The sequence below is a fragment of the Lepidochelys olivacea genome, assembly GCF_965140295.1.
Source record: "Lepidochelys olivacea isolate rLepOli2 genome assembly, chromosome: 23".
NCBI lineage: Eukaryota > Metazoa > Chordata > Testudines > Cheloniidae > Lepidochelys > Lepidochelys olivacea.
This window is the reverse complement of record NC_140433.1, coordinates 3,053,611-3,069,292: the sequence shown is the minus strand read 5'-3', so window position 1 is coordinate 3,069,292 and position 15,682 is coordinate 3,053,611. Positions and strand designations below refer to the sequence as shown.

Genomic DNA, 15,682 nt, shown 5'->3' with positions numbered 1-15,682 from the left:
GGACATGGGTGGGCCAGGGCACTAGACAGGCGCTCTCCCGGTTTACAAGCGCAAACAACAACCTGCCCATTAATCCGCCTGCGGACCTGAAACGTTGCCCGCCTCCTCCCATTTCCAGCCTGGCACCGGAGCACTGGAGAGGTGGCAGGGTTCCCCTGAGTCCAAGCCGCCAGCTGCCAATCACCCTCTTGTTGGCACGGTGCCCCTGGTGTGCGGGGAGCAAAGAGGAAATTCTTGTTTGGGGCAAGGCCTTTGGTTGACTGCCTCTCTCTCTCTCTCTCCAGCCCAGCTACCATGTTACCTGTGCCCGGCCACCGGAGACTGGCAGAGGGGCCCAGGCCCCCCTGGGCTGGTGTGCCAAGGCCCGCTCCCGGGGTCGCTGCTTCCCACTGGCGGGGGAGGAGTGGCTCCTCTTTCAAACTCTCCTCTGTTAACACAAGGCGCCCACTCCCCTTGGCCAAGGCGAACTGCTGGCTTGAGAACCTGGCCCCAGGAGGGATGGGAGCAGACCTGGGAAGTGGCTCTTTAATTCGGAGGGGGATCCCCCTGTCCCTGTGAATTGACAGCTGGGGGGGGGGGAGCCAGGACACCTGGGTCCTAGTCTTGGCTCCCCTATGTGACCTCTTGCAAGTGCTTCCTTTCCCTTGCACCTCAAGATTCCACCCCCCAATAAAAGAGGGGCAAATCCCTCCTGCCCCCCACCTGCCAAGCGTGGCTTGACTGACCTCCGTGCATTGGGGGCCTTTGTCGGAAAGGAGCTGGAGGAACCCAGGCGTCCAGGCAGATCCAGCGGTTTTAAAACCCCCAAAGGGGGAGAGAGCGGCATGTGCCTGCCGGGCACCTAAAGGGTTACGCCAGCTGCTTTAAGTGACGGGCTTGTCCTGTTCCCTGCCAGCCCAGCGCGCGCTCGCTCTGGAAAAAACACCGGCATGAAGCAACCGAAGTCTGAAAACTTAGTGGCTTTTAATGGGCCCCCCTTTCGCCTGGCGTTTATTTACTGTGCAATTAGTTAAACCAACTCCTGTCCCCCTGCCAAGTCACACAGGGAGCTCGGCTCCCCCCGGGCAGGGAGGATGGCTGAGCAATGCCCGGGGGGTGGGGGTGTGTGTGTGAATTTCAGCTTGGATCTATGGAGAACCCCAGGGCGGGGCTCCCCCATTTCCTCTCCATGGGGCACCTCTAGTGTTGGTAGTCTAGCAAACACCTTGGCCTCCCGTCACCACCTGCCTGGGTCCAAGCTACAGGGCTCTGTGCTTTTTCCGTGGTGGCCTAGTGGTTAGCACGCTGAACAGGAGTGACGGAGACGGTGCTGCTATTCCTGGCCCTGCCAGCTGGGAAGCTTCGTGCAAATCATGCCCCCCCTCCCATGCCTCAGTTTCCCCATCTGTTAAATGGTGTGACTGATACTGACCACGTGCTGGGAGAGCTACCGATGAACTGAGAGGCCTTATTCATTCATACGGCTAGGCTCCTACTCATGTGCCCCTTCCCCCCTGCAGGGGGCACTCTCTAGCCATCCTGAATTCGGGGCCGGGGGGCGGCTATGGGCTGAGACAAGGAGGGAGCCTGAGAATCGGGGTGTGGGGCTCTGCCATCCCCTAGCACGAGGGCATCCTTGGATGTGGTGGGGGGAGGGTATTTCTGTGCCTTCCTGCCACATCCCCAAATCATAGAATCATAGAATATCAGGGTTGGAAGGGACCCCAGAAGGTCATCTAGTCCAACCCCCTGCTCAAAGCAGGACCAATTCCCAGTTAAATCATCCCAGCCAGGGCTTTGTCAAGCCTGACCTTAAAAACCTCTAAGGAAGGAGATTCTACCACCTCCCTAGGTAACGCATTCCAGTGTTTCACCACCCTCTTAGTGAAAAAGTTTTTCCTAATATCCAATCTAAACCTCCCCCACTGCAACTTGAGACCATTACTCCTCGTTCTGTCATCTGCTACCATTGAGAACAGTCTAGAGCCATCCTCTTTGGAACCCCCTTTCAGGTAGTTGAAAGCAGCTATCAAATCCCCCCTCATTCTTCTCTTCTGCAGGCTAAACAATCCCAGCTCCCTCAGCCTCTCCTCATAACTCATGTGTTCCAGTCCCCTAATCATTTTTGTTGCCCTTCGCTGGACTCTCTCCAATTTATCCACATCCTTCTTGAAGTGTGGGGCCCAAAACTGGACACAGTACTCCAGATGAGGCCTCACCAATGTCGAATAGAGGGGAACGATCACGTCCCTCGATCTGCTCGCTATGCCCCTACTTATACATCCCAAAATGCCATTGGCCTTCTTGGCAACAAGGGCACACTGCTGACTCATATCCAGCTTCTCGTCCACTGTCACCCCTAGGTCCTTTTCTGCAGAACTGCTGCCTAGCCATTCGGTCCCTAGTCTGTAGCTGTGCATTGGGTTCTTCCGTCCTAAGTGCAGGACCCTGCACTTATCCTTATTGAACCTCATCAGATTCCTTTTGGCCCAATCTTCCAATTGGTCTAGGTCCTTCTGTATCCTATCCCTCCCCTCCAGCGTATCTACCACTCCTCCCAGTTTTAGTGGTGCCTCTCTGAGCCAACGCTTCAGCCCCCAGGGCTGCGTGCTGCGTTCACCCCGATCCCTTCTGGGGGGCTGCTGGCCAGGAGTTAGGTGCCGGAGAGACGCACCTGGTCCACTGGGGGTCCAGCAGCCTTGTCTCAGTGGAGCCTGCAGCCTGGTGGGGGTGGGGTGGGGGTGTTGGGTTGGAGCAGGCGGGGGCTGATGTGCAGGACGGATTTGGGGGGAAGCAAGGGGGAGCTGTGTGGGGTGGAGTGAGGGGTCAGGGGTGCCATGGGGGTGGATTTGGCGGAGTGCAGGTTGGATTTTGGGGAGTGCAAGGAGGCTGTGCAGGGTGGATTTGGGGGGGGAACAAGGAGGCCATGCAGGGTGGATCTGGGGGATAAGGAGGGGCCATGCAGGGTGAATTTGGGGGGTGCAAGGGGCCATGAAGGGTGGATCTGGGGGGACCAGGGGTTCGGTGCAGGGTGGATCTGGTGGGGGGCAGGGATGCTGACGTCTCACATCTCTCTCTGCCCCTTTTCTCCTTGCAGTTCATCATCTCGGAGAGCGAGCGGGGGCTGCCGTGCCCGGCCGAATGCCCCCACGACCGCCACCGCCCCGTCTGTGCCTCCGACGGCAAGCTCTACAAATCCCACTGTGTCTTCCAGCGCGCCCAGTGCCAGGAGCCCCACCTCGAGGCGCTGCCCCGCTTCCGCTGTGGGGGCGCCCACCGGGACCCCACCAGTAGGTAGAGCCCTGGCAGGGGAGCAGCTAAGGTGCCCTTGGAGCTGGTTCCCGCTCCCCACTCTGACCGGCCGCGTGGGTGGGGTGGGGAATTCCCTGTCCCCCGGCTTGTGATGCCAGGGCCATGGGCATGTGTCCCTTGCCCCTAGACCCTGGGCAGCCCTGTGGGATCCAGCAGCCCCCCCCCGTAGCCCCCTCTAACCCTCACCTTTCCCCCTGCAGGCGTGAACCTCACCCGGTGCCAAGAGGACCGTGCAGCGGCGCTGGCCCGGGACCAGGCGGACTCCATCTACGTCCCTGAGTGCAACGAGGACGGCTCCTTCTTGCAGGTACTGGTGAGGGTGGGGGGAACGTGCTTCTCCCCTTCCCCCCCACCTCCTCTGCGGGAGAACAGCAGGGTCCCTCTGCGCCCCACAGCCTTCCTGGAGAACCCCCCTCATCCCAGCCCTCGTCGGCTGCAAAGGGAGGATGTGCAATGCGCCGGCTGTCACCGCCCCTGCCCAGAGGGCCCCCCCCCACTGTTCACCCCAGATCTCTGCCCCCCCTTGTATCAACGTGTGTGGGGTTTGGGCATGGGGGGCCCCTGCCATGCAGCACCCTCTAGTGCGGGGGGGGGGGTGGCATGAATGCCCTTCCATAGAGCCCCTGTGTGGAAACTGGGCAACCAACCTGCAGGGCCATGTGCATGGGGTGTGGCCTCCCTTCAGGGGACCCCGGGGGGGGGGCAGATCCTGGCAATGGGGGGCGCGTTGTCAGCTCCCTACAGCCAGGGCTCCGCGAGGGGATCGTTTCTCCCCCGCCACCCCCCCCCCCGAGAATTTCTGAGAGACTCGCCCCGTCCCGCATCCGGCCCCAAAAGTCCAAACCTCCCCCCCTGAAAATCCCCAAGCTCCCGTTCGGGGGTCACCTGCCTTGTGCGTCCCTCCCCGCCCAGGTACAGTGCCACAAGCAGACGGGCTACTGCTGGTGTGCCACCGCCGAGGGCAAACCCGTCAGCGGGACGTCCGTGCTCAACCAGACGCCCAACTGCACAGGTACCCGGCAGCCCCCCCAGGCTGAGGCAGGTTAAGGTTTCGTGGGGCTCCGGGCCGGAGTAAGTGAGGGGCCCCTCCCCGCCCCTTCTGCCTGCGGCCCCGCCCCTTCTGCCTGAGGCCCCGCCCATGATCCCACCCCCATTTTGCCCCTCCCTCCGCGGCCCCCCCAACACACGCACTGTGGCCCTGCAACTTGTTTGCTCCGGGCTTCCGCCACCCCGTGGTGGATTTTTTTCCAGGGGCCCCCGGCTGGCCAGGGCCCCCTGGGCACGGGCACGGTCGGCCCAGTGGCTAATCCACCACTGCCCCCAGGTTGTGATCCAGGTCCCCCACCCCCCCACCTCGGCAGTGCACCCCCCACACACACACATACACCCCGCCTCCTGCTGTGTGCTGGGCCCAGCATCTTCCTAGGCCCCACACATCTGGGACGGACCCTGTGTCCTCCTGAGCCCCCAGCTGCGTCTGGGCCTGGTCTGGGCACGCAGGGGTTGTATTCCTAGGTCGGGGAGGAGGTGAAATCGCCCCCTGTAGGGCAACATCCTGCCATGGGGCGAGGGGTCTGGTCTGAGCCCTCCCCACCGAAGGAGTTCATATTCAGGGACCTGGGAAGTCTTATGTGGAGGAAGAGGTCAGAGATAGGCAGGGGGGCTGGGCATCAGGACACCTGGGCGATGGGGATGAATTGTCTCTCGCTCATCCCCAGGGTCCTACGTGGTGCGACCGTCCTGGCAGGACCCTAACTCTTCACGGAGAGGTAACCCCCCCAGCCCTCATCCCAGCCCCCCCCCCCCCATGAATGCTATATCTCCCCCCTTGCCCCACTGCAGTGCCATGACTCCTGCCTGTCTCACCATACCCCTGCTCCATCCTCTGCCATGCCCGTCTGCATAGCCTAGCACCCCGGCAGGGCAGCGAGGGGGTGTCCCCCACTGGCGGTTGCTGCACCCCACAGATTTCCCCAGCCAGCTGAGCAGCGAGTGGGGAGCAGTGAGTGGGTACCTTCTAGAGGGAGACCCAGGTACTGCAGCCTGCTTCCTAATGGGTCTTTGCGGGTCTCTGTCCCAGACTCTAGCCCTATAACCTGGGACTGGCCAGCTGCCCACCAGCTCCTTAGACTGGGAGCCAGGATGCCTGGGTTCTAGTCCCGTTTCTGAGTCACTGCCCCTTCCCTGTGCCTCAGTTTCCCTCTCTTTGCTGCGGGGGGTCACAGGTGGTTACAGTGAGAACAAGGCTGAAAGGACAACAGGAAAGTGCCCTGAAGGGCGGGGGGCCAGGGTGGTGTGTGCCCGGTGTCCTGGCGGCCGTGATAATGGGGGGAGCCCTTATTCCCCCCACCCCACCTCGCTTCTCCCCAGCAGGGCTGCTGGTGCTGGGGTCTGTGCTGTGAACTCCACTCTTTGGGCAGAATAGATGGCACTAAGACCTCTGTAATAGTGGCCTTCGAACTCTTTTCCTCCCTGAACGCAGAAGGCGGGAGACCCAGGCCCACCCCGGCAAGCCCCCCGCCTCACAAGCAGGAAGGTAAGCAACCCTCTCCCCGCCCCCCGCCTCCCATTCATCGGGGGGGCACGTACCCGGCTGACGGCATGCACGTCTGCCACTTTGCACTCGTGCCAGGGAGGGTGGGGGAGCTTTCACCACCCCAGGTGGCTCTCAAACCGCTCCCAGGGGTGCCATCTGAACCCCCCCCTCACCTGGGGCATTCCTGGGTCCCCTTTGCTCCCCTGGGCAAGGCTGCAGCTCTGCTGTTAACCCCGTGTGATCTCCTGCCCCCTTTGTCCATCCCACAATTGGCTCAGCCACCCCTCCCTCATGCCATTCCTATCTGGGGGGGATGGTTCCCCCCCAAATATAAGGGGCTCTTCCCCTTATACCTCCCCTGGGGGCTTTGCCCCCTGGGCCACACCCGGCACCTATGAAGGGGAGAGCCCCGAATTGTCAGAGGCATCAGAGGTCTGTGCCCCCCCCCGGCACGGTTTTAGCCTTGGCATCTCTGCCCAGGCAGGCTGGGAGGAAAGGGGGGGGTGCCTGCTGCCCCCTGGTGGAGGGGCGTGTGTCCAGAGAAGGCAGGGGGTGGGGTGGGTGGAAAGGGTGGGAGGAGGAGCCTGGGGGGTTTCCTTCCACCCGCCACCCCCGAATCTCTCTCCGCCGCTTTCAGAGGGGACCTCGCTGCCGTTCCTCATACCCATCATCCTCCCTGACTTCAAGCCCAACCACACGGTGAAGCGGATTCAAGGTAACTCGGGGGGGGGCAGAGAACCCGGGGTTCAGTTCCCAGCTTTGCCCCCTGGCTCTCCAGCTGCCGCCGGGGCTGAATTCTTTGGGGGTCTCGTTCGCAGACCCTTCTCTGATCCCCAGCTTTGCCCTGGGGTGCAGAGAACTGGGGGGGGGGGCTGTTTTCAGTGAAGGATCCTTTTCCTTTGGGTCTCTCTAGACTGGAGACTTTCTTTTGTACAGTGCCGGGTGCCATGGGGCCCTGGGCCGGGTCTGGCGCCGATGCCCCACAAATAAAAGCCCCAGAAAACCAGCTCTGGGATCCACTGTCAGACACGTTGGTGCCACCGAAACCAAATGGGGTGGGGACGATGTCTGGGATTTCGGCAAGGGCGTTGACCCCAAAGTGGGGCGAGGAAGGGAAAGGGAGTGAGAAGGTTGATCTAGTTATGCTACAGTTGGGGGTGGGATGTAGGATGCCTGGGTTCCACTCCCAGCTGTGGGGTGGGGAGGGATGGGGGGCGGGCAGAAGGGACTGGGTGCCCGGACACCTGGGTTCTGATCCCAGCTGGTGGAGGGGGGGCAGGTGGGGACTGGTTGCCCGGAGAGTTAAAAGGTAAAAAGCACCCCCATAATCCCCCCTGCTCCCCGCATCCTGCAGATTTCCCTCCGTCCTGCGAGCAGGAGCGGCTGGAGGCCCTCGAGGAAATTCAGCAGCACCAGCAGGAGGGGACCTTCGTCCCGGAGTGCGAGAGGGACGGCACCTACAAACCCGTGCAGTGCCACCAGGCCACGGGCTACTGCTGGTGTGTGCAGGCCGACACCGGCCGGCCCATCCCTGGCACCTCCACCAGGTCAGCGTCCAGCGCCCGATGCAGCAGAACAGCTTGCTGCATGCGTGGCTGTAGGTTGGCATAAGCCTTGACTGTCTCCTGCCACCTGGGAGTGGAAGGGGTTAAAAGGCGGGGGGGGGGGGTTAGAGCTAGGGGAAAAAAATCAATTTTTTTGGACCCATTGGAAATTTTGAAAATGGGGGGGGGGAATCATTTTTATTTGAATTTTCCATGGGAAATGTTGGGGGGCTTTTGGTTGGACTACATCTCCCATGATGCACCAGGGCCAGGGAGTCCCATGATGCAACCGCCTCTCCAAGAAAGGGGGGTGGGCGTGGTGCATCATCGGAGGTGTAGTCCAGTCCGGGAGCCTAGCCCATAGAGGAGAATGGGATCCTGAGGCACCCAAACTACAGCTCCCAAGATGCACCACAGCCTCCCCGCTTGAAGATGCAATTACTGCAAGGGAGTTTCTGGCCCCAGTGCATCATGGGAGATGTAGTCCAGTCAGGGAGCCTAGCCCATAGAGGAACAGGGAAGCATGAAACACCTAAACTACAGCTCCCATGAGGCACCGTGGCAGCCTCTCTGGATTGAAATACTGAGGCCTTCCTCTTTTTGGATGAAAACTTCAATTTTTCAGCTGGAAACAGACACACTTTTGTGGGGGAAATTCTGTTTTTCAAAGGAAAATGTTTGCCCGAGTCAGGACTCTGATGGCTGGAGCCAACTCTAGGATTACGGTCTTCACCAGAGTCACCCCAGGTGAATCCTGGTGCATGGCACTGGGCAGACCCCGCGCGTCCACGTGCGGGATGGCGAGGGGTCCCAAGGAATGAAGGCCGAGGGGAGGAGGCAGAGTCCTTGTTGAGTTATTGGCCGTCGGTCTAGCGAACCCATAAACGTGTGCAGAGAAGAACTTAATGTGGATTTAATGTGTGAACTACTGAATCGCTCAGTAGCCAACACCCGGTTTATGGCTAATGCTAATGCTAGCTTATGTGATCATAATGGGAGACTAGTGGCCAGATGGGGCTGGGAACCAGGACTCCTGGATTCTGTCCCCACCTCTAGGAGGGGAGTGGGGTCTAGTGGTTAAAGGGGGGGGGAGTTGGGACTCTCTAGTTCTATTCCTGGCTGACCATGTGGCCTGGGCCAAATCCTTCCTCCCACCCACCCCCTCTGTGCCTCAGTTTCCCTTCCTGCAAACGCGGGGGAGAGGTTGCCTATGGGGTATGTCTGGAGAGGGGTTGGAAGCACCAAAAGTCCTGCAAAGCGCAGCCCCTTTCCACCCTGACTCCTCTGCCCCAGCACTGGGAGCTGCGAGTGCCACGCGCCAATTGTGAAAGTCCAGGCGTTGACCTGTCTCTCTTCCACCCAGGAACTTCCCGCCAGACTGTGAGTCCGATGCCGTGGCCAAGAGCGCAGAGATGAGCTCTCTCTTCCGGGACAGGGCGCTGCCAGGTGGGGAGGCGGTGCAGGGGAAAACCAATGTCCTTGGCACCCTAACTTCCATGGGTAGCCTGGGCGGCTTGGGTTCTCCGGCCAAGTGGCACTCGGCTACCCCCAGTGTCCTGCCAATGAGCGGCCCCCATGCAGCGGGGAGTCTGGTCCTCTTGGCCTCTCTCCTGAGGCTGCCCACGAGGGAGCTGGCTGAGCCTGTCACTGGCCGGGCAGAGCTCCCCGAGTGGGTGTGGGGGTGAGAGCTCACACGTTGGAGCTGGTGCCCCCTAGAGGGGAAAGGCCCCATCCCCCGCCCCCCCGACCCAGCCAGTCCCCCACCCTGGGGCTGAGAGAGGAAAGGCCCTGTGCCCCAATTCCCCCCTCCATGCAAGCCAGCCAGTCCCCTGCCGTGGGCCAGATCACCAGTGCCCCCTACAGGGGAAAGGCCCCATGCCTCATTCCCAGCCAGTCCCCCACTCTCGGGCCGGATGGGAGCCGGCTCCCCCTAGAGGGAAAAGGCCCCGTGTCCCATTCCCCACCTCCCTAGCCAGCCAGTTCCCTTCCCTGGGGCCAGATGAGATCCAGCGCCCCCTACAGGGGAAAGGCCCTGTGCCCCATTCCCTGCCCCCCTGAGCCAGCCAGACTCCCGCCATCAGGCCAGACAACAGCTAGCACCCCCTACAGGGGAAAGGCCCTGTGCCCCATTCCTTCAGCCAGCCAGCCAGCCCCCCATGCTGCCCTCCTGGCGACAGGGGCTTGTAACTGTAGGAACAGCGGGGTGTCCCTCTGCTCCGAGTTCCCCGCTGACGTTGGCTGGGGGGTCCGTGGCCACCCCCAGGCCGAAAGACTCTAAATCCAGTTGGCTGCCGCCTCCCCCCGAGCATCGTGCCGGGGTCTCTCCCTCCTGGCGTGGGTGACGGAGAGAGGCCCCACGAGGGGCCTGCAGTGGGGATGAGTCATGGGTGGGCAGCTCCCCAGAGTTCACATAACCCCCCCCACCCCCCTTCCAGGCTGCCCGGGTCCCAAGAAGGCGGAGTTCCTGTCCAGTCTGATGAAGGCCTTGGCATCCGACATGATCGAGTCCCGGCTGATGCTCATCACATATAGGAGGTGAGCCGGGCTGGAGCAGGGGGCCCGGTGAATGCTGAAGGGCGAGCCGAGGACTCTCTGGCGGGCTCTCCCCCGACACTGGGGGCTGGCCTGTTGCTCTGTAGCGACCCCTGCTGGCTGATGGAGGGCTAACTATCCCCCCGGGGCGGCCAAGAAGAAGCGGGGCGGGGCCGGTGCTATTGACGCTGTGCAAAGGTTCATCAACTTCTTAGTCTCGTGACCGGCCGGGAGGCTACAGGGCCCCGGGGAATCTGTTTTATAGGGGGACCACGGTGGTGCGGCTAGCCATTCAGCCCAGGGCTGGCCGTGGCTGGGAGGTGGATGGGCTCATCTGATAAGTCTAGACTCCCTCCCACTCTGCTTCCCCCAAGACAGGGAGGGGGGTACAGTGGCTAGGCTACTGCTCCCGGGCTCAGGAGACTTGGGTTCAAGTCCTAGCTCTGCCACTGACTTGCTGGGTGAGCAAGTTACTGAGTCGCTACGTGCCTCGGTTTCCCCATCTGTACAATGGAGATAATGGCCAAGCTCTGCCCCACAGGGAGTTGGGAGAAGCCTAAAAGGCCCCAGGCCTCTCCTTCCTCAGCCAGCGTGTGCACCCCCCATTCTCTCCATACAACTGGGTTCAAAAAAGAACTAGATGAGGTCCTGGAGGACAGATAGATCCATCAGTGGCTATTAGCCAAGCTGGTCAAGGACGTAACGGCGGGCTCAGGGTAGGGTGACCAGATGTCCCGATTTTATAGGGACAGTCCTGATTTTGAGGTCTTTTTCTCACATAGGCACCTATTACCCCCCACCCCCGTCCCGATTTTTGACACTTGCTATCTGGTCAGCCTAGCTCGGGGGGACCCTAAACCCCCAGCTGCTGGAAGACAGGGGTGGATCTTTCCAAAATCGCCCTGGGCTGAGTTAGATGGACCATCGATTCTCGAGGGCCGGGTGCTCCCACGGGGAGCAGGCTGTAGACGCCCGCTCTCTTTGCAATCCCCTGACAGCTGTTCTTGCCAGAGTCCTCTGCCCTAGCCCGGCGCTTTGGGGCGCTTCCCGGCTGGCGTCCCAAAGTCCCCGCAGGGTGGTGGGGTGCAGCAGGCGTCCCCGTCGCCCTGCCGCGGCCCCGGCAACCTCACGGCTCACTGGCGGCGGGGGGGGGGGGGGGCTTGCGTGCCGGGGCTGGGCCTTCGAGCCCCGGCAGGTGACCGTGTCTCTGCCCCCCGCAGGCTGTCGGATCGCAGCCTGGAGGAGCGGGCAGCGCGCTGGCATTTCATGCGCCTGGACAAGGACTTCAGCGACGGGCTGAGCGAGTGGGAGCTGCGGCCCCTCAAGCTCTACGTGAAGCAGCGCACGCGGCCCAAACGCTGCGCCCGCAAGTTCCTGGAGTACTGCGACCTGGACGCCAACCGGCTCGTCTCCCTGCAGGAGCTCAGGGGCTGCCTGGGGCTCAGCTAGCGCTGGGTGAGCGAGAGGGCTGGCCGCTGGCTTTCGATTAGGTGGCAGCAGAGCCCCTGGGCTGAGAGTTCAAATCCAGCCCGGGGAGGATGGATGGGGAGGTCGGCCGGTGTGGAACCCAGTTCCCGGTGCTCTCGGGCGGGCAGGCTGGGGGGAACTGTGTGGCAGCAAAGCCCCTTGCTCCGGGCCAATCTGGGACTGGAACTCGGGCAGCCTGGCTCCCACCCCCCGCCCCCACTCCCCTCCTGTATCTGGGGGACCCGGATTTGCCAGGGGCTGCAAGCTATCACAGAAAGCAAGGGAGGGAAGAGCCCAGTTCTCTTGCATGGGACAGGGGGAAAAAAATCCCCTTCCCAGGCATCAGTGTGTCTTAGAAAAGGGCCTTTCAAGTGTCGCCCCCTGCAGCTAAGAGCTGATTTACTCAGAACACCTGAGCAGTAACTCAGGGCAGAGCATCTCTCGTCTCCAGCGGTCATTGGCCAGGGGATGGTCCTGTCCCTCCAAACTGGGACAGCAGGGCAAGTCCTGAGCTTGCCGCCTCTCCACGGCAGAGCTGGCCTTTCCCGGCTGGCCGCCCTACGTTAGACAGAGCCAAGGCGGAGGTATTGTCTTCTCGCGGCCCAAGCTCTGTGCTGAGAGAGAAGGCGGCCCGATGAAAGGTGTCACCTCCCCCACCTTGTGTCTCGAATATCCTGGGACCCACATGCCTACACCACCACTGCCCAGGTGAGAGAGCTGCAGTTCAGCCTGGTAGCGCTGCGGAGAGCCGGATGGGTAGGGGGCAGGCTGGGGCTGGGATGGCAAGGGCTGCAGCTTGCTCATTGCAAGGCCAGAAGGAACCATTGTGTTCATCTCATCTGGATAGCCCAGGCCAGAGAACTGCTCCCGAAACAATCCCTAGAGCAGATCTGTTAGAAAAACATCCTGGCTTGGTTAAAAAAAAAATCCTCCGGGATGGAGAATCCACCACGACCCCTGGGTAAGTCGTTCCACTCATTAAAAATGTATCCCTTATTTCCAGCCTGAATGGGCCCAGCTTCAACTTGCAGCCATTGGATCGTGTTAGACCTTGGTCTGCTAGACTGAAAAGCCCAGTATTAAGTATTTACCCTGCCCCTCCCTGTAGGCACGGATAGCCTGGGATCCTGTCACCACTTCACCTTCTCTTTACTGAGCTCCTGGAGTCTCTCACTCTAAGGCAGGTTTTCCAGCCCTTGATCATTCCTGGGGCTCTTCTCCGAGCCCTCTGCAACTGATCAACCTTGAAGGTCACCGGCAGGGCTGTGTATGAAGCCGCCTTTCGAAGGTCTGGCTTTGGTGGGTCGGAGGAAGCGTGATCTGCTGGTTAGAGCAAGGGGGCTGAGAGCCAGGACTCCTGGGTTCTATCCCCAGCTTTGCACGGCCTTGGGTCAGTCTCCATACCTCAGTTCCACTCCTGCCCCTCCTCTGCTGTGCAAACTCTGGGGCAGGGATTCTCTCTCACTGTGCGCCCAGCACCCTGGGGCCCCACGCTGCTACCGCGGCAAACACCTGCATCTGATCGGCATTTCTCTTTCCCCAGGCGTCTCCTTGAAGAGGGGCGCGCCCTGCTTCGCCCTTCCCACCCCCAGGGGGCGCTGCCTCGCCCAGCACTGCATTCCCACCTCTGATGGCAGACGATTTGCACTGTGAACTGTAGAATGTGGATTTTATTTTTATTTCCCTGGCGCTGAAGAAAGTCGGACGGACCTTTTAGAAAGAAGGGGGTCGGTCGATCTAAGGGATGTGGACGTGTCGGGCCATTTATTTGCATCTGGGCAACTCCGCTGCAGTCGAGTCCTGGTTTTCCTCTCTTCTGTAGAAAAGAGAATCCTGCAAAATGTAAAGTGCCGTTAAGGGTTATTATTTTATTTAACCCCCCCAATCTTTGCTTATTTTTACTGTTTACTATCGGAGGGGGGGTTAAAATTGGCTCCAACTACTTTATAATCCCTCCACTTCCTTATAAAGCAGAAAACGGGCAGGAAAAAAAACAACCCAACAGTCCTGTAATCTGTGTCCTGAATCAATCAATTATAGAAGTATCCTGGTGATGCCTTGGTTTTTTGCCCACAGAGTAACTACCCACTGCTTTCTTTTCTACCTGGAGATCTCCGTGCGTTCTTAAAAGGTTCCTCTCCCTTTTAAAAGTGTAATTCTCTGGACAGCGGGGTCTAGTGGTCAGAGCAGGGCAGCTTGCTGGGGGGGGGCGGGGGGGACTCCTGGGTTCCCTTCCCAGCTTTGGGAATGGGGATAGAGACCCAGGGATGTGGTTTGCCCAGAGTCATCCAGCAGGCCAGAGGTGGCATCTCCTGAGTCTGTCCGCTGAGTCCCCCTGCAGCTATAATGCGGTTGCTGCCTGGTGGCGTGAAGCCCTGGGTGTTTTGTTCTGCTTGGCCCAAGGGAAGATCCAGGCACCCTGTGTCCATGCCAGCCGGGCTCCCCTTCTCTCTCGCTCACAATCCTGGCCCATAATAGCTGGAGCTTAAAGTGGGGACTCGCCTCAGTCCCTACCGACGGGGAAACTAGGCAAGGGGAGGAGAAGCCAATTGCCTAAAATCCAGGGACAAGTCTGGGGAAGGTCTGAGCCTAGAACCCAGGAGTCCTGATGCCTAGCCCCCTATCTAGGGAACTGTACGGCCCCGATTACTGTAACAGGAGTGTTTATCCCCTATGCTACACCCCCCATTTGATGCTAGGGATAGAACCCAGGAGTCCTGACTCCCAGCCCTCCCCTGCTCTAACCACTGGACCCCACTCCCCTCCCAGAGCTGGGAATGGAACCCAGGAGTCCTGCGTGTGTAATTATAGGAGGGAGGGTGTTCTTCTGAGGGGCTGAAGCCCCCTTATACCTGGCTCCTAAAGCTCTGGTGCTGAAGGGATCCATCCCCTAGGGCCATGACTGGTTCTCAATCTGCCCTTCCTGGGTGGTGATATGCGGGGGGGGGCAGCTTCCTCTGCGTGGGGCATGGTTCTGTGTAGCCAGATAGGCACCGATCCTGCGGGCAGGTGCTGTAGCCTCTGAAACCGACGAACGTCCCTTGTCTCTGGAATTCCTCGCTCGGTGCGCTAGATTGGTGGCGGCAAGGGGATCCTGGCCAAATGATCTCTTGCGTAAAAGAGAGATGCATCAGGCTGGAAGGAACCTCGGGAGGTGTCTGAGCCCAGCCCCCGGCGCCGAGGCAGGACCACGTAACCCTAACCCAGCTCTGACCCAGGTTTGTCCAACCTGTTCTTAGCAACCTCCGATGGTGGTGGGGGGGGTCCCACAACCGGTTCCAGGCCCGGAGCTGAGCTCTGCCAATCCAGAAGCTGTAGGAGCCCAGTCTCTGATGGCTTCAGAGGGCCCCCAGCCCGACAGAGCCCTTGGGAGGGCTAACTACAGCTCTGTGGTGCCCTTGGCCCCTGCTGCAGCCGGTGGCGGCCTGCTTCCAAATCCTGTTTCCTGCACCTCTGATGAATTGCAGAGTCCCACGCTGCCGCCCTGTTCCTGGCCGCGCTGTGCCCCCTAAGCCACCAGCCAGCTCGGGGTTGTCCTTGGAGCGGAGACGCAGCACTGGGTGGCTGCATTGCTTTCAGCACAGGGGATGCGTGCAGGTGTCCCGGGCCTGCCCCTCTCTAGGCTGCCGGGGGAGATGCTGGGGTTCCTGAATCCCCACACCTAGAGCACATGTTTCTCAGGCAGAGTGGGGCGTGGGGAGTGGTGGCTGAGGGGGCTGCGGGCACCTGCTCTGGGCTGAGACATGGGGTGTGTCACCCTCCCCCAGTCTCCCTCTGCTTGGGAGGGCAGCCTGGGCTGGGCTGCTCTGGTCTCTGAGGGACCCCCACTTAGAATCATAGAATATCAGGGTTGGAAGGGACCCCAGAAGGTCATTTAGTCCAACCCCCTGCTCAAAGCAGGACCAATTCCCAGTTAAATCATCCCAGCCAGGGCTTTGTCAAGCCTGACCTTAAAAACCTCTAAGGAAGGAGATTCTACCACCTCCCTAGGTAACGCATTCCAGTGTTTCACCACCCTCTTAGTGAAAAAGTTTTTCCTAATATCCAATCTAAACCTCCCCCACTGCAACTTGAGACCATTACTCCTCGTTCTGTCATCTGCTACCATTGAGAACAGTCTAGAGCCATCCTCTTTGGAACCCCCTTTCAGGTAGTTGAAAGCAGCTATCAAATCCCCCCTCATTCTTCTCTTCTGCAGGCTAAACAATCCCAGCTCCCTCAGCCTCTCCTCATAACTCATGTGTTCCAGTCCCCTAATCATTTTTGTTGCCCTTCGCTGGACTCTCTCCAATTTATCCACATCCTTCTTGAA

The 15,682-nt window shown here is 60.3% G+C and overlaps 1 protein-coding gene across 2 annotated transcripts in view; it reads left to right on the top strand.

Annotated features, from left to right (window-relative positions):
• Positions 1–13,414, top strand: part of LOC311512038 (SPARC-related modular calcium-binding protein 1-like) — a 29,215-nt gene extending 15,801 nt beyond the window's left edge. Inside the window, exons 2-12 of one of the 2 annotated variants that reach the window (XM_084613038.1) lie at positions 3,077–3,269; positions 3,492–3,598; positions 4,204–4,303; positions 5,010–5,060; positions 5,741–5,827; positions 6,465–6,542; positions 7,182–7,374; positions 8,735–8,817; positions 9,807–9,906; positions 11,124–11,358; positions 12,914–13,414. In XM_084613038.1, coding sequence (XP_084469164.1) covers positions 3,077–3,269; positions 3,492–3,598; positions 4,204–4,303; positions 5,010–5,060; positions 5,741–5,827; positions 6,465–6,542; positions 7,182–7,374; positions 8,735–8,817; positions 9,807–9,906; positions 11,124–11,352 — 1,221 coding nt within the window. In that variant the 3' untranslated portion in view covers positions 11,353–11,358; positions 12,914–13,414. The remainder of the gene's footprint in view (positions 1–3,076; positions 3,270–3,491; positions 3,599–4,203; positions 4,304–5,009; positions 5,061–5,740; positions 5,828–6,464; positions 6,543–7,181; positions 7,375–8,734; positions 8,818–9,806; positions 9,907–11,123; positions 11,359–12,913) is intronic. The other variant, XM_084613039.1, reaches the window with a different exon arrangement.
• The last annotated feature ends 2,268 nt before the right edge of the window (positions 13,415–15,682 follow it).